Source organism: Lethenteron reissneri, chromosome 19, assembly GCF_015708825.2.
Source record: "Lethenteron reissneri isolate LAM-NWPU_2019-01 chromosome 19, ASM1570882v1, whole genome shotgun sequence".
NCBI classification, from domain to species: Eukaryota; Metazoa; Chordata; class Hyperoartia; order Petromyzontiformes; family Petromyzontidae; genus Lethenteron; species Lethenteron reissneri.
Genome location: NC_083797.1, coordinates 2,173,518 through 2,191,920, shown reverse-complemented (window position 1 = coordinate 2,191,920; position 18,403 = coordinate 2,173,518). Strand labels below are relative to the sequence as shown.

The 18,403-nt window shown below is 44.5% G+C and overlaps 1 protein-coding gene across 8 annotated transcripts in view; it reads left to right on the top strand.

Moving 5' to 3' along the window:
• The first annotated feature begins 10,336 nt into the window (after window positions 1–10,336).
• Window positions 10,337–18,403, top strand: part of LOC133344150 (rho-associated protein kinase 2-like) — a 59,464-nt gene continuing 51,397 nt past the window's right edge. For all 8 annotated transcript variants that reach the window (XM_061554145.1, XM_061554146.1, XM_061554152.1 and 5 more), the window contains exons 1-2: window positions 10,337–10,591; window positions 12,886–13,052. In XM_061554145.1, coding sequence (XP_061410129.1) covers window positions 12,963–13,052 — 90 coding nt within the window. In that variant the 5' untranslated portion in view covers window positions 10,337–10,591; window positions 12,886–12,962. The remainder of the gene's footprint in view (window positions 10,592–12,885; window positions 13,053–18,403) is intronic.

The following is an 18,403-nucleotide window of genomic DNA, read 5'->3' as shown; positions in this document are numbered from 1 at the left end:
CCACCTCCTCCTCCTTCCTCAGTCTTTTTGTAAGTGCCTTTTAAGTCGCAATAAATAAGTCGGAGACTACTACCGCCCGGATCACGCATTCACGCTCGCATAGATCGGACGCTTGATCACGACAATTGCACCGGCATTCGCTGCAAGCAAATGCGCCGCTCAGAAGCCACAGATCTCAGATACAAATGACCCCGCGTGGCCCACTTTGGGGATTTGTTATTCCATGCCCTGACAGAGGCACGCGCGCGTGTTGAATGCAAACACCGCGAAGACCAAAGGCTTTGCTGGTTATACATCGGTTATCACCTGCGGGGGCGGAGGGGGAGAGAACACAAACAACGACACCCAGTGATGTTTAGATGGAAACGCTCTTGTGTTTAAAGAGTGCCTGTTAAAAATAAGACAAGCTGGAGGGCAGCACTCATTAAGTGTAGCAATCTTGCTGACTCGGCGTGTTACAAATACATAGGTTAAAATGGATTCTAAGGCTGGCAATATATTCGTGAAATTGCGCCTGCAATATTCATTCACAATTTAACAAATAATATAGCAATTGTATCATAGGCCAGCCATGATCTATCCACCGCTGGATGAAGGCCTCCCCAAGCTGTTACCATCAATTAGTCATTCAATCCAACAATCTACCTTGCTTGTGCACACGAGTCGATCTCATCGCTCCATCTCCGTGGTGGGCCTTCACTTGACCAGATCAGATGCTGTTATAGTCTAGGCTAATGTTATATTCTAGGCGAGCTGTACAAAATAAACGGCAGAAGTAGAAACGACGCAAATGAAATTGTGTAGTTAAAGCTATCAGTATCTGGGTCTCTGAGTCTATGGGTATGTTCGCGTGAGTCCGTGGGTCTAATTCAGAATCAGAATCTTTATTTAGACTGGGTGAATCCGTTGCTCTGTGAAGGTCTTGCTTACAGACGTCCAGTATTGCTGAATGTAACACGAAAGGCAATGTGTGCCGGGCTGCCACCAGAAACTGCACGAGCTGCTGGAGCCCGTCTGTTGAAGGTGCCGATGCAGTCACTACCAGCACACTCCACCCTCTCAGCCATTCCACCGGCACGCGTGATCTAACACATTGTCCTGCGGAGGGAGCTGGTAGGAACGTTGGGTTGCTCGGTCAATGGCCAGGATCAACGGCGGCGTGGTGTATTCCGCAAATATGCCCGACTGTGAGGGCGGGCACAAGTGAGTAAGTTAAACGTTGAGTTTTATAAGGGCACCACGGGATGACCAGCCCCTCCCCACCCAGCCCCACCCCTCCCACCCCCCACCCAACCCCACCCTCCCCACCCAGCCCCACCCTCCCCACCCAGCCCCTCCCCACCCTCCCCTCTCCACCCAGCTCCACCCCTCCCATTTTTGGATGCACGACGGACGGACGGACACAATAATCCCCTGTGGGCTGGTGGAAGCAGGAGTTTCCTACCAAGTAGTATAACCCGAGGCTGTAAAACCAGAGGCGGACCCCGTTGCCTCCTCCACTCGGAGCCACGAATCGCAGCGAAGTCACTGTGAACCCACGTGGCTGGTCTTGATGCATCAGTGTGAGTTGGTGCGTTTGAACACGGAATTGTCAATTTTCTTGTGTTTGAACATACACTGGTTTCAAAATTGTGTTCATTGTGAAAAAAATCACTTAAGGAACGAAAATGTTCGTACTTTTTGGTGCTATGGTCATCTAAAATAAGTAAAATCTCTTGCATGTAAATGAAAAAGACTGGATTTTTGTATTTAAAAAATGCGCTACGTTTAGAAAGCAATTCAAGTAAACTGAATACAAAAATGTAACTGTTTCAGTAGCGTGTTTAAAGCAAGTGATTTCTCTAAAGCCATTTAATAAATAACAATTATTATTCATTTAGCTGCTGGCCTTTTGAATTAAGGTCTTGATGGCTTCTCACTTTTGATTATCCGACAACACGAACATACAGAATTATCAGCAACCAAGTGCTAGTGACAGAAGTACTGTATATGCTTGACTTAAAGCTATCACATAGTCATTTATATTCAAGGCCAATTTTAATGAAATATTCATACTGACCATACACTTTCTATAGGGCTCCGTCACATATTCATGTAAGTACTGTATAAGGCAGAGTGTTAGAGGATAGGGCAACCATGAAAACAGTTATGTAGTTAAATACAGAGCTACATCACATTTATTTTATTCCTGAACATGAGCATAATTAACACTGACCAAAGTCAGCTTAGGGGCCGTCCATAAATGACGTCACGCATCTAGGGGGGGGGGGGGGGTCAGACATTTGTGACGATGTGTGACGAGGGGGGGAGGGTGAGAAATGTGACGTCACATCAAAATGCGCAACTTTAAATAAATATAGACAACACGTTCTACTTAATTAAATATACTTTTTTATAAATGTTTTATCCTACAACATCAGAGTGCAGCGCCACATGAAATACGCACTACAATGACAATAGTTTAAAGCGATTTGAAGCATGTTTTATTTGGGGGGGGAGCAGAGTTTTGTGACGTCATATTTGAGGGGGGGGCGGTCTGACTTTTTGTGACGCCGTGTGACGAGAGGGGGGGGGGGTCAAAAAATCGTCCAAAATCGCGTGACGTCATTTATGGACGGCCCCTTAACGCTGACCATTTTGCTTGTTACTAACGAGTAAATGGGCCATGCAGTTGCGGAGACAAATCTCTCTCGGATTTTGTGAAACCTAATCGCCACCGACTGCTTTGCCCACACCTGAACGAGTAGTTTCGCAACGAGTAAATCGGGCAGCTATGATTCACGATTACAACAGCCAATCACAGTTTGCAAATGTGCAGCACGTGGTGAAATATACTTTACTCACACATCGCTTGAGCAGATCTCGTGAAAGTAGAGTCTCTGCTGTAAGAACCCGGTTGGCCAATTGCTTGCAACTGGTCGCAAAGACTTCTACGTAAAAGCGATGCAATTGCATGCAACCAAGACTGCGCCTTTAATCGGTCGGTCAGGTGTGCACCCGGCTTGGGCAGGCAGTGCGGGAGCTCGCTCAGCTATAAGCGGTCTGTGCAATGCCGGTCTGTTGTGGGTCCTGCTGCTTATTTTCATAGTAACCACAGAGGCTTGAGGCGATGCTGCAATTAAAAGAGTTCCAAATGTGTTGGAGTAATTTGTTGCTTGCTATATATACAAGTTACTCGTGCTTGAAAGCGGAACGATGTGATATCAAAAGATAGCGAAAAGTGTAAATGCACCACCAAAGTGACGTCATTCATTTACAGGCTGGTTCCCGAAGCTTCTCGACTCACTCCGCCTTTTACCTTTACCCCAGATATGTCCCCTTTTAATAAGGCATTATGTAATGCAGTCATAACCGTAATTACCTCTCCAGGCCGGCAGGTGTCACCATGTCATTACATTTCTTAACACGATGGGACATGGTGGTTGATGTTCTTTTACTTTTAGACGCCTTGTTGGGCCATTTATATATTTTATTCCGAAAGAGCATGGGGGCACTCGGCGTTCCTCGCTTACCGGCCACTGCGTCCCATGAAGACCCTTTAACAGTCTGTTTGGTCAAATGTAAATTTGCGTGGCGGGTATGTGGAGCCATTGGCATGTTACGGAGTTGACGTTGGGTTTTTTTGTTTGTCAGTGGTCAGTGGGATTTTTCCCCAGATGGCAGTAGTGGCAAGCCTGCATACGTGCTGGGGGTTTGTAGGCTTCATTGTTCACTTATCAGCTTTTGTGTAATGTGTTTTGTTGGTGTTTTTGAACCACGTCCCCCTGTAGGCACGATGCGCACTTGATTAAAAACATACATTTTGAGCACATTGTTGGTATGCTACTTTGCATAATTAAGTTAAATTTTCCTTCAACAGCACTCAACCGTGCTCTCGTCCACCTCTTTGTCTCATCAATTTGATTACGGATCCACTTTCAGCAGTTGTCACGGGTTCACACACACATTTTGACGTGTTTTCCAGTTGTTTCCCTCTGACAGTTATCTCCAATTGTTGACTGAAACTATGTTTCGCTAATTTATCCCGAGACAAACTTCGCAGCCATATTGATTAATTTCTCCTAACAAGTCATGCAGTTAATTTTACACTGGATGTTATAATAACTAACGGCCATGTCATCCGCAAAATCTACGATAATTAAAATTGCTTTCTTCATTAATTTTTATTCCTTTGGTCCTCAAATTCCAATTTTCAGAAAATATTTTCCAATGTCGCTGTGAATAATTTTGGCGAACCCGTCTCATCTAGTACAAGGGGTCACCTTCAAAATGGGGTTTAAATATCGGCAACACAACCACTTAAATTGGTAGCGTTGGCAAAGTACCGTATGATACATGTGTACTGACGTGGAATGAGTCACTGGAGCGCGTGCCGCTGGGAGATTGGTAGACAATAGAATGAGGGGTAGCAGCCCGTTCTGACCTGTTGCACCAGTGGGCAAGGCATGGAGCCACCTGGGGGATCCAGAGGGGGCGGGGCCGAGGGCGGAGCCTGGCCACGCTGGGCAGGATAAAAGGCGAGCTCCAACTCACAGTCGGGGTTGTTGCGATCTGGAGTGGAACTCGTCTGCTGTCGTCGTTGTGATCTTCACCCGCTTCAAGCTGTGGGGCTGGCAGCATGTTGGCTGTCCCGACCTGGTGTGTGGTTATACACTCAGGCTGTGAAGGGTGGAATAAAAGAGTACCTCCTACTAGTGCCTGTGAATTAGTACACTACACATGCACTATAGTCCGAGTGTAGATGGGAAGATACATTGCTCATAGCCCATAAGCTCGGTCAGATAATTATTCACTTGTCTGTCGGTACCACCTGGTGAGGCATAACTTTTGCGGTTTACAAGTTCTTTATGTGGCCATTAATAAGTATTACAGCTTATATTGCAGCACTGTTCACACAAACTCAAGGCGCTGTAACACCAATGACATACGAGGGGTGGGGTGAGTTTGGGTAAGAAGTGAAGTGTGAGATAACCATTTGAAATAAGTGGGTTCATCAAGTAATTCACTTATTAGCCGTGTAAATAAATCGAAACGACTATGGTTGTAATTGCCACTTTGGGTGGTACAGTACCATTTTCTCTGGCCATGGACCATAACCTGAGTTCATGGATGGGTGATTTAAACTCGACGCGTTTAACGTTGATGCCCTTTGCACTGAGAGCACACATGGGGAGACAGATCCGCTCGAGGTCGTGACAACAACGGGTCGTTACCTCATTTCTATTGTTTTGTGTGGGGGGGGGGGTCTGGGATGTGACCGCGGAACCGGTGTGACAAAATAAAGTCGTCTACTTTAGGCTGACCGCGAGGCACTGACGATGAGCGTGAGAAAATGCGCAATGCACAACACATTCCGTTGGGTGACCAAATACAAAGATGCATTCTAGATTTGAAGCTTTCGTGACTGCAACGAAAACTCTTAGGTGAGAAAATTCGCAATGCACAACACATTCCGTTGGGTGACCAAATACAAATATGCATTCTAGATTTGAAGCTTTCGTGACTGCAACGAAAACTCTTAGGTGAGAAAATTCGCAATGCACAACACATTCCGTTGGGTGACCAAATACAAAGATGCATTCTAGATTTGAAGCTTTCGTGACTGCAACGAAAACTCTTAGGTGAGAAAATTCGCAATGCACAACACATTCCGTTGGGTGACCAAATACAAAGATGCATTCTAGATTTGAAGCTTTCGTGACTGCAACGATTCATACTCTTAGGTTTTTTCGGTAAAGTCCCGTAGGTAAAAAATAATAATAATAGAAATAATAAAATTAAATGTTTTATTTTAAATTTCTATTATTTTAATTTTTATTATTTATTTTTACCTACGTGACTTTACCGAAAAAAATCTAAGAGTATAAATACAAAGATCCTCTATGTAGCCTTCACAGGCTTTTAGGGGCAAGTGCTGTTAGCGAGTCGAACCTATGAAGGCCCGCAAGGCACACGACGGCGTGGGTGGCCAGCACCACGCCCGGCCGCCTTTGTCTTCCCAGTTAGACATCGTACCAGGTACTTATTTGAGGATGATACCTCCATCCATAACACAGGTAGGCTGTTGCCATAGGGTGCGGAGCAACGTGGGAGGGCAGCAGAGAACGGTGCAGCGAAATACATTGTTGTACAGTACTTTCTATGCTCTCCGCCGTCATCAACTCCGCCCTAACTTGCAAGGTGGTTGCTGGTGAAGTATGGTTAACTCCTTCACGACCCGCATAGCATGGGAATCAAGACCCTCATCCAAATAGTTAAATAGTGCGTTGACAAAAGGTGATGTAAATATGTACGCATTGCAGAGGTGGGACAAAGTCATTGTTATGCAAGTCCAAGTCGAGTCTCAAGTCACCAAATTCATGACTCGAGTCTGACTCGAGTCCAAGTCACATGACTCGAGTCCACACCTCAGAGGTGGGACAAAGTCATTGTTATGCAAGTCCAAGTCGAGTCTGAAGTCATCAAATTCATGACTCGAGTCTGACTCGAGTCCAAGTCACATGACTCGAGTCCACACCTCAGAGGTGGGACAAAGTCATTGTTATGCAAGTCCAAGTCGAGTCTCAAGTCATCAAATTCATGACTCGAGTCTGACTCGAGTCCAAGTCACATGACTCGAGTCCACACCTCAGAGGTGGGACAAAGTCATTGTTATGCAAGTCCAAGTCGAGTCTCAAGTCATCAAATTCATGACTCGAGTCTGACTCGAGTCCAAGTCACATGACTCGAGTCCACACCTCTGACGCATTGTACTGTATACATACAACTCAAAGAGTACAAAAGGTTTCTTATTTGGTGTTTGACCATGTGACACCCGTTTTATGGCCAGACAGGGTAAAACATTTTCTTATTTTTCATACTTTGATACTGGCAAAAAGGTCCCATGTTCAAGAGTACAGTTAGTCCTATGCTCCTATTTCGATACCAATTCAATAATCAGCAACAAAATCTGTGCAATATCCCTCTGCTCCGTGAGAGCAGTGTGCACAGAACAAGGCAATTCAGGATCAATCCACTGAAGCCCACTCGTGTATCAGTCTCGACCGTAGATTTAAAAACCCACGCCAATGTAAACACAGAGTTGCAGGTGCCACGTGCTGCACAGGAACAGGTGCAGCACGTGGCAGGGTAACCTCTACAAGCCGGATTCGATCAAATTGGAATTTGGTGTCAGCCGAAAGGCTACCTAAAATAATTAAACAATATAAAAACATTAGAATTCGGTTATGTCCGGTACGATATGGTCACATGTAATCTACTTAGTGTAACATTACTAAGGTGTTAATTACCTTTAGATGCAATACGTATGAAATGTGCAATTGTTGTTTTATTTGCAGTATGCCAGACACCGTCCCGCCCACACCCCAGCTGCCAGCCTCAACACTGTGTACCTCTATCGTGTCAACGATTCAGAGACAGAGTTTCTAGGAGGTATCTTCTATATTAAACAACTTCCACGGTCTCGTCCACACACTCTCCACAGTTATTTCGCCTAGCCTGTACACAACCCTAACCGTCAAACACTCACGGCGCTGACTGACATAGTCAACAACTTCCAGCAGCGCAATATCTTAGTGAAGACGGCAGCGACGACGGCGACGAGACTACAGTGAGAACAAGACGAGTACACTCCCAGAACCGGCAGCCTCGAGCCCCCCGATCTCGGCTCCTTTTATGCTCCCAGCGCGGCCTGGCCCCGCCCTGACCGCGCCTCCCTTCTCGAACCCGCTAGCAGGTTCCAGGGGCCTCCAGACGGGGTCCTCCGTGACCCTTACCCCAGCTCCTCCCTCTGCCTACACCCCGTGCATGCCCTCACCGGCGTGTGTGCTGTCTGTCCACCAGTTGCCGCTGGTGTCCAGCAGCCGGCGCTATGACACTACACATAAACACACACACGCAAAGCGGTGCAGTCCCTCATCCTACACAACAATCGGTGTTACACCGTCTTCAATATTAACACAAACCAGAAACGATGCAGTGCCCAGTCCTGCACCAGATGCAGGCACCCTGCCTGCTGCACCAGACCCCGTGTTCCACCTTCCCCATTGTCAATACTGCCCAGCAGGTCGTGCAGCAGGTGCCCTGCCTGCTGCACAAGACCTCGTGTTACACCCCCACCACCCTCATCAATGTCAACACTGCCCAGCAGTTTGTGCAGCAGGTGCCCTGCCTGCTGCAGGTGCTCTGCCTGCTGCACCAGACCTCGTGTTACACCACCACCCTCCTCAATGTCAACACTGCCCAGCAGGTGGTGCACCAGGTGCCCTGCCTGCTGCACCACCAGACCTCGCGTTACACCACCACCACCCTCAATGTCAACACTGCCCAGCAGGTGATGCCTGCTGCACCAGACCTCGTGCTACACCACCACCACCCTCCTCAATGTCAACACTGCCGAGCAGTTTGTGCAGCAGGTGCCCTGCCTGCTGCACAAGACCTCGTGTTACACCACCACCCTCCTCAATGTCAACACTGCCCAGCAGGTGATGCCTGCTGCACCAGACCTCGTGCTACACCACCACCACCCTCCTCAATGTCAACACTGCCCAGCAGGTGATGCCTGCTGCACCAGACCTCGTGCTACACCACCACCACCCTCCTCAATGTCAACACTGCCCAGCAGGTGGTGCAGCAGGCAAGACTCCTGCTGCACCTCCTGCTGCACCAGACCTCGTGTTCCACCCTCAATGTCAACACTGCCCAGCAGGTGGTGCACCAGGAAAGACTCCTGCTGTACCTCCTGCTGCACCAGACCTCGTGCTACACCCTGAATGTCAACACTGCCCAGCAGGTGGTGCACCAGGTGCCCTGCCTGCTGCACCACCAGACCTCGCGTTACACCACCACCACCCTCAATGTCAACACTGCCCAGCAGGTGATGCCTGCTGCACCAGACCTCGTGCTACACCACCACCCTCCTCAATGTCAACACTGCCCAGCAGGTGATGCCTGCTGCACAAGACCTCGTGCTACACCACCACTCTCAATGTCAACACTGCCCAGCAGGTGATGCCTGCTGCACCAGACCTCGTGTTACACCTTCAATGTCAACACTGCCCAGCAGGTGGTGCATCAGGCAAGACTCCTGCTGCACCTCCTGCTGCACCAGACCTCGTGTTACACCACCACCCTCAATGTCAACACTGCCCAGCAGGTGATGCCTGCTGCACCAGACCTCGTGTTCCACCCTCAATGTCAACACAGCTCAGCAGGTTGTGCAGCAGGTAAGACTCCTGCTGCACCTCCTGCTGCACCAGACCTCGTGTTCCACCCTCAATGTCAACACTGCCCAGCAGGTGGTGCATCAGGCAAGACTCCTGCTGCACCAGACCTCGTGTTCCACCCTCAATGTCAACACTGCCCAGCAGGTGATGCCTGCTGCACCAGACCTCGTGTTCCACTCTCAATGTCAACACTGCCCAGCAGGTGATGCCTGCTGCACCAGACCTCGTGTTCCACCCTCAATGTCAACACTGCCCAGCAGGTGATGCCTGCTGCACCAGACCTCGTGTTCCACCCTCAATGTCAACACTGCCCAGCAGGTGGTGCACCAGGCAGGGCTCCTGCTGCACTAGACCTCGTGTTCCACCCTCAATGTCAACACTGCCCAGCAGGTTGTGGAGCAGGCAAGACTCCTGCTGCAAATCCTGTTGCACCAGACCTCGTGTTACACCCTCAATGTCAACACTGCCCAGCAGGTGGTGCAGCAGGCAGGACTCCTGCTGCACCAGACCTCGTGTTCCACCCTGAATGTCAACACTGCCCAGCAGGTGGTGCACCAGGCAGGGCTCCTGCTGCACATCCTGCTGCACAAGACCTCGTGTTCCACCACCACCCTCATCAATGTCAACACTGCCCAGCAGGTGGTGCATCAGGCAGGACTCCTGCTGCACCAGACCTCGTGTTCCACCCTCAATGTCAACACTGCCCAGCAGGTGATACCTGCTGCACCAGACCTCGTGTTCCACCCTCAATGTCAACACTGCCCAGCAGGTGGTGCATCAGGTGCCCTGCCTGCTGCACCACCAGACCTCGTGTTCCACCCTCAATGTCAACACTGCCCAGCAGGTGATGCCTGCTGCACCAGACCTCGTGTTCCACCCTCAATGTCAACACTGCCCAGCAGGTGGTGCATCAGGTGCCCTGCCTGCTGCACCACCAGACCTCGCGTTACACCACCACCCTCATCAATGTCAACACTGCCCAGCAGGTGATGCCTGCTGCACCAGACCTCGCGTTACACCACCACCCTCAATGTCAACACTGCCCAGCAGGTGGTGCAGCAGGCAGGGCTCCTGCTGCACCAGAACCCCCCGGGGGTGGGGGGTGGCGCGGCGCGGTGCACGCCGGGACGCGCGGCCATGTTCCGCTGCTATGGCGCTGGGCCCGGGTTGAGTGGTCGCCCCTCTCGTGAGGAAACTTTTTCGCGGCGATTTTTCGTCGTAAAACATTTAATTGCCGGGCACCCAGCTCGCCCCTCCACGTTATATTGTCACGGACGCAGCAAAGAGCAAAGTTCGCGGGAGATTGTGTTCTTATAAAGCGACGAGAAAAGTTGCCGGCGTTGTTGCGCGTCCTCGGCGTCTGTTTGGTAAGTGCGTGAGGCCCCGCGATAACTTTAACACACATGCTATTTGTTATTAATATTTGTTTATATGTTAAGGTTATTTTGGTTAGTGGTTAAGTGTGTTATAACGTACGTGTTGTGCGAGCACCGTGTCGATGTGTTATTGTTAAAATGAGCTGAGGGGAAAACGTTTCGTCAATAGTTGTTGCGGCAACATAATTGTTAATTGATAATAGTTATTAATACAAATGTAAACGTATGAGTTTTTAAATACGTGTTGAAAAGTATAAGACGTTCAATAATCCAGTTGCGGTTAAATACAGCGGTACGTTTAATGAGATAACCACTGTACAGTGTTGTTGTCATGGGACGTCAGCGTGCAAGGAACGAGTTAACCAACAATAAAAGATTGCTTATTATAATAGGAACATTATTTAACACTTAATTGTTTAATGCTCGTTGATTATATTTTCTAATTACGCTTCGGTAATCTAAAACGGTAATGCTCTGATGTGACGCGTAGTTAATTTGTTAACGAACACGCAACATTCTTGTCTCGTTATATATCAGTTATTTAATAATACAGTACAGAACTAGTTAATAAGAGTTATCATTTGTTTTCATGTAAATTTTAAAGGGTTAAGTGCAGTTCGTTTTCAACGAAGAGGTTAAAAACTATAACTGTTCGCGTGGAGTGAGAGTGTTCACTATAACCACAATTTTATACCACTAATATTGGTGGCATAACATTGTGTTTACCTACAATTATGGCTAAATTATACAGCACCAATGCTTATATATAACGGTCCTGTCAAACTTTTTCTGTCCATGGGTAGCACATGGGTAGCACATGGGTTAACGACTATTAATAGCACACTATTTATAAAGTGGTACTTATAAATGCTCTATGTTATTACATAAGAATAACAGTATAGAACACTTGTATATAATATTCATAGTACTTGTCAGTTAATATAACACTGGTTAAATATGTTGTATACCGTACTGTATAATAACTTTTATCTTAAGTCCGCTTAGAATGAAATTGCGTCATGTTCATACTTTTGTATTTGTGCTATAACGCTGGCTTATATTTTACCCATTCATCATACTCATAGTAATAAATCAATCATGACAGTAATACATTTGTAATAACTAATGAAGCGATAGTTCGTTTATTCTATTGCTCATGGAGAGCACTTTTTGTCATTCCACTGCGATTCTTCACCACGCTGGTCAATGCAGTTTGGTGAATACAGGAAGCATACAAGCTCAGCATAAACATGTATTTATCCACACTCCCCTCATCTGCCTACCACATGTATCCACACATACCTATGACAGCTTGTCTGTGTACGGTGGTCACCCGTCCAAGCAATGACAAGGTCAGGGACATTCTGGGTGATTTAGTCAATGTATAGTATCTTGAAACTTTGAAAGCTGTGGTATTAGAAAAATTAGAATCCTAATGATTCACATGATCATTATCAGCTGTTCTCTGTTCACTGATGGATGAAGGCTTCACTGCACTGTTGCCACCCCTGGGGGTTATGCAATGCCACATTCCAGAATAATAATACATAATCTTTAATATTATGTATAATAATACCCTATATAATATATCCTACCACTAATTTTACTACTGTGCCTTTAAACTAGCACGTGTAATCATCACATTAAACAGACTCATACCAGCTTCCGCAAACGCACATTTTTGTTGTGCATGACTTGTTTTGTTGTTGTGATATAACTGTATATCATTACCCCCACTTCAGCAATTGTTTCTTGCTGTGGTTGTCCCACCTGATGACGGACGATTGTGTTGCGCCCGAAACTTCGTGATTTATTTTATTTTATACCTACGTGACTTTACCGAAAGAACCAAAGAGTATGGATCCCTGCAGTCACGAAAACTTCAATTCTAGATTACCAAAGGACTTCCCTGAATTTCCTGTTCAATCAGACCGGCTGTTTTTTTACTTGAGCCACATGGTCCGTCTGATGATCTTACATCCATGTTCATACTCCGTGCCCTCAATGTATTCCTGGAACACACGGGAAAGAACTGGATGACACAGTCACTGTTATACAATGAATTTATTACGTCTGTTTCTAAAATAGTATGTTAGTAGGTGCAGTGGCAGAGGGTGTCCTGAACCCCTCTGGCTTCAGAGCAGTGGCTCACACAACCGTGTTTTCTGAGTCTGCTCTCTAAAAGATAATCCACGTTTACCTAAGTCCTAAGTCGCGGGAGTATTTGTATTCTATACTTTTAACATACATTCGTAAACTCTTCTTTGCCGTGCTTGCCTTTTCAGGTAATAACAGCAGCAGGACTTGCTCTCTGAGTAAGTTGAGACATTGGCGGAGGTTTGATTTGACGGGCGTCTCCGCCATGTCGATAGAGAGGATGGAGGAGCGGTGCCGAGTGCTGCAGGGGCTGATCCTGAACCGACGTTCCGAGCTCCACGCGGAGTGTCTGCTGGTGAGAGAGGCTCACACACACACGCCTGCAGCCCATGCCGCCTAATTATCTCTCTCCCTTGTGCACATTATTGGGTTACGTTTGCAATCCGGTGGCTGTGGCACAGTGCTGCTGGAAAAAAAACTGTTGTGGATTAAATGTACGTGTGGTGCGGAGAGGGGAAATTTTATTGCACCTTGTGGACTGATAAACAGTTTTGTTTATTAAGTAGGTAATGTGGCATACAGTTAGCTTATTCTGCTGTGTTTCATCTCGCATTATTACCTGGTGTGACTGTCAAGGCATGATCCAACTTGTAAATGTATTAATAAATTATGTACAGTATTCATATATTATGCATTCCTTTCAGTATGTTGGTAGGTACGTGTGTATTTAAATAAAGCTTGTGGAGATGTTGATTTTGGTAGCTTTGTTTATTTTGTGCAGCTATGTAAGCTGGGCTTTTTGAGTGTACAGACGTGTGAAATGTGCAGCAGCCTGCGGTACAGTTGTTTTGTGGCAGTCGGGTGTCTCAGTTATTTGTGGCACGTCCCTGGTCCTTCGAGGGCACACTGACTCAACGTACCGTAGTCAACCGTACTTTACTGCACCTTAAGGAGCCCGGTATTAAAGCGGTGTAAAGATAAACGTATAAAATACGAATTTTAAACTGAAAGCGGGTTGAAAAGTTTTAAAATTCAAAATGATACGTAAAATTGCCTTACACAACCAATATATTGTGCTATTTTATTTCATAAACACATTGTAGAAAAAATAGTGTTTAGGCAATATGACAGATCAATGGCAAGGTGACCTAAACATTTCATCCACGCCTTGTCATTTGTGTGTTTGTGGAAACGTGTCCCAAATAAAGTAGTTTTATTTACAGCATAAATCCAGTTTTTAAAAGCAACTTGTGGGTGGTAAAAATGTATTGTTAAAAACATATTTGTAATAAGCTTTTTTAAACAGCTGCGTTACTATATTTTACAAGGTTTAATTATGCCATGGTGGCAGCCATCAAATGGCAGTAAACCGGTACACGGGGCAGCTAAAAATATGTTTTAAATAATCATGCGCATGTGATTGTTAGCCGGCTGCAACCGACGTACCTTCTGGTGGCATATCTGCTGTCTATTACACATATATGTACGTACACCTGGAAAAAATGGTAGCTAATCGTGTATCATTATTTTGGATTTTTTCTTTGTGGAGCCGTTCACAATCATGTCTGTGTATGGTGCGGTATTTTCAGGCCAACGCGCGGGACCCGACGTCATTAACAGGAAGTTGTTATAAATAGCAATGATGTCGAGTAGAGCAGCTCCCAAACCTCATCCATTGCTCTCTCAAATATAAGTTTTAGGCAGCAGCCTGTGCTGTCCTGTGACAGATGTCTCTTGGAATTTTATATATTTGACTTTTTATTGGATATGTTTACAACCCAGGTGTTTTGATGATTTTTTATTTTGTAATTTTTAAAAGGTGCTAAAGGCCAAGCAGTCTGGCATGAACATGTGCAGTACAAATTCTATATAAAAATCACTTTTTAGTTGCACACAAGCTGATTTACAAAAATAAATTACTTTCATTTACGGTACACTTGTCAAATTCCTGCCTAATGGAAATTCAAAGCTACACTTTCTACGCACGTGTATTATCTTGGTGCCGTTTGTTAAGTAACTGAATGTAAAGGAAGACAATATTTACCTGTTGGGAATAAAAAGTTCCATTCTGCTGGCAGTGATAAGAACAGTATAAAAGTATTTTTCATGGTACTTTAGTATTTGGAAATTGGATTATCAGATACAGGTGTAATGACAAAAACATATTTTTGCCAGTCTTCATCATTGAGTTTTTAGATTTGTATTTTTTTGCAGTGTACACTGTAGATAAGTGTGCATGTTTTACTCTTCAACACTGTGTCATAAATGCCACTGTATATAAACGTACATATACTTTTGCAGACCATGTTGTAGTGTGGCTTATGTACTCTTGTTGTGTTTGGCAGTATTGTCCCTCCACAAAAATTTGTTTGTTTAGAACATTTCTTGTACATTACTTTTTGTTGCCAATATTTATCTTGAGCCCAACTTCGCATATTACAGGGCTATGCCATTCAATCGGAACATAAACACTGTCAAAGAAAGTAGAGCAAAATATTAATATTAAGCAAAGAAGCATGAAGAGATGCATTTTGAGAATTAAAATCACGACCGATAGGAATACATTTTTCAGAGAACAAAAGCAAATTAGATGCGTTATATTGACTCTTAAGGAAAGGAATTTGGCTTGTGAAGGACACATGGCTAGAAAGAACAATGGCCAATGGACTAATGTGGTGAAGGAATGGCAGCCAAAAGAGAGCACAATCCTAAGAGGGTGACCACAGCGGAGATGGAGTAATGGCCATTTCATGTGCAGGAACAAGGTGCATTACAACACCATGAAAGATGACATCGGTGTAGGCATGCCTTCATCTCGTAGTGGATAGGTCATGGGTGATGAAAGTTTGATCATGTGTAATATATTTATGCTGAATTTGTGTACCACACACTTGGCATTGCAAAACCATTGTATTGCAAATTTGACATTTTGGTTTAATATATTGTACTTGAAACACTGTTTTCTTTATCTAACTTTTAAGAATTACTAGACTACACCTTTTAAAAACAAAATGTTATGTTGGTGGAAAAAATGTCAAGCAATGAAAGACTGCGCGAATTTATCACACCAAGGCAATTTATCATAACTCTTAAACAGTCAAAACAGGAGATATTAAATTTGATTCGGGTTGAAGTGCATCCAGCGCTTCATTGCCTCTGTTTAAAGTGCATTCATGCAGGTGTTGCAAGCATTCCATTTAAACCTACCCACAATGAGTACCCTCTGTTAAACACAAACCAGCTACGATTCAGGCATTCCATCTCAGTTATTAATGTTACTTTCTGCTGTTGAAATTATTGATTTCAATTAAGTATATTTTGTCCATTGGTGGGTGGTGTCAGATGATGCACTCCCTCGCTGAGGAGTCACTATCCTGAAATGAATCGACATTCTAATCGGTCACTGTTCTAATTTTGTTGCATTTTAAAAAATATATAATTAGACAGAACCTAAACAGCATGTCTGTTGAATACAAGAAAACGGTGTCCATTTTTGGGAAAACATTGTAGCTCTGTTGTTCGATAGGAACGTTATTGTGACTAATTTAGCATGTTTAAAAGTTTTGGGCAAAAATCTGGTACATTGTGAAACTTGGGTTGTGTTACCTTGCTATTTTAAAAATGTTTGATATCTGTGCTATGTTTTAGCAGCAGCCCACATTCTCTTCATATTTGTTTACTAGCATCATCTTGCATGTTGGCGTGCTGTCTTATCTCACCTAAACAGCAGGGGATTCAACTATGCGCTATATTGGAATGAGAGTTGAAATAATGAAAGAGCTCAGACCGAATCATGGCCAGGGCTTTAGAAGGCAGCTTTTGGGGTATTGTTTGTTTCCCCTGAGTCATGGCCTGTTTTGACTTCCTGGCTGGCTGAGGTCATTGTACAAACGGTGGCACGGTGATTGCTTGCTGAGGGATGGTTAGCAATGGAATTTATGTTTTTTTTAATGACCTCATTGGGGATTCTGATGTAACTTTACCAGCCTAATAGTGCCCTGTGGGTGTCAGAAAACTTACATGTCGAATTTATGTTAATTTGACATTATTTTTTTCCCAATTATTCTGCTTGGTCCCTTGGGAATTGGTTTATCCAAGTAAACATGTTATTTACTTTTTTTTCTGCACATGGAATGTGTTTTTGAATTGAAAACCATGTTCTATCTGTTTTTAATTCAGAAATGTTTTACGGAATTGATTGTCTAGCAACCTTTATTGTGGATTGATTGAGCTTTTTTGTGATTAAATACACGCACATAAGGCACTAACCATTGCTACAGTCTACACTATAGATTGCCAATACGCTCACCAGCTTAAAATTCAGACTATAGTCTACATCAATGACTGCCAGTACACTCACCCAGCTTAATAACCATTGCTACAGTCTACATTATAGACTGCCAGTACACTCAACAAACTTAATAACCAGGCCACAGTCCATATTAGATATTGCCAGTGCACTCACTCCGATTAAGAACCAGGCTACATCAGTGTTTTTGATTACCTTTATTTTTATTTTTCTATCCACGTGACTTTACCAAAAGTACCAAAAAATAAGGCACTACTTTAACTGTGTTTTATACATATAAATGGTTGTGATTGTGTGAATGATTTTTGTCATGATATTCCAGAAGAGCTATTTAGTTAACGTTTTGCATGATTACCTGACACAGCTGTAAACATATATTTTTTTTTGCAGTAGTAATGTTATGTCATATTTGCCCATTCACTGCTGGATGTTTGATCATACTTGATAATGCTGCTTGTGCAGGTTAGTGGATTCTAGTTTTATTACACATCACTCACTAATGTTGTTAGCTGTGATTCAGATAAAATTTGGGCTATTGGGTTTATAGCCTAGTGCACTAACCCCTGCTGCACCAGTTATCCACCCCATTTCATTTGGGCCCTCAAAGACTATGACGTGGAGATTGATTGATTTCACTCACATGGCAGCAGTCAACCTTGAGGTCTAATTTGCTTTTAAGTCTTGTGCTAAACACTTACAATGTATCATGTATATAATCAGACAACCAAATAATTGACCTTTCATGGAATGTCACTATCGCTGATGTATGTTATGTTCGAAGTTGTTGAAATTATTTCGCACACCGTAAGTAGCCAACAGTGTTAATCAGAGGTGCGGTGATAAAAACGTCCATGATTATCAGTAGAGTATATCCAGCAATGGTCCCTTTTCAGTGCCCAGCTGCCTTTCACTTTTCTAAATGATCATTTCGGTCATGGTTTTTTTCTCTGTGTTTTGTTTTAGTGGCCACGTAACCAAGCACCCTGTGCTGCATGGCTGCTATTTCTCTCAGCTGACCAACACGCGGTGTTTTTCACACAGGCTGGAAATGCCTCCTCACGAAGCCAGTTAATGAATGGATGACCCCCACCCAGAGGGATTTATGCGTGGTCACTCGTTCTTCCATTTTGCACCATCTCACGTGAAAAGGGCTTTTCACCATGCTGCCAGTATCAAACAAGGCAGAGTCCTGTTTACAGCACAACACTATGCGCTATATTCCAGGGTGTTGAAATCCAAAACTCAATTGGTGTATTCTCAATGAAGTTACCTGAATAATGGTCCGATTGTATTAGAAAGCTATGCGTTGTGTAAATAGACAATATACACAAAAATAGGCCATTTACACAAGTATAAACATATATATTGTAATATACTTGCTGAAAGATCTGTTCAGA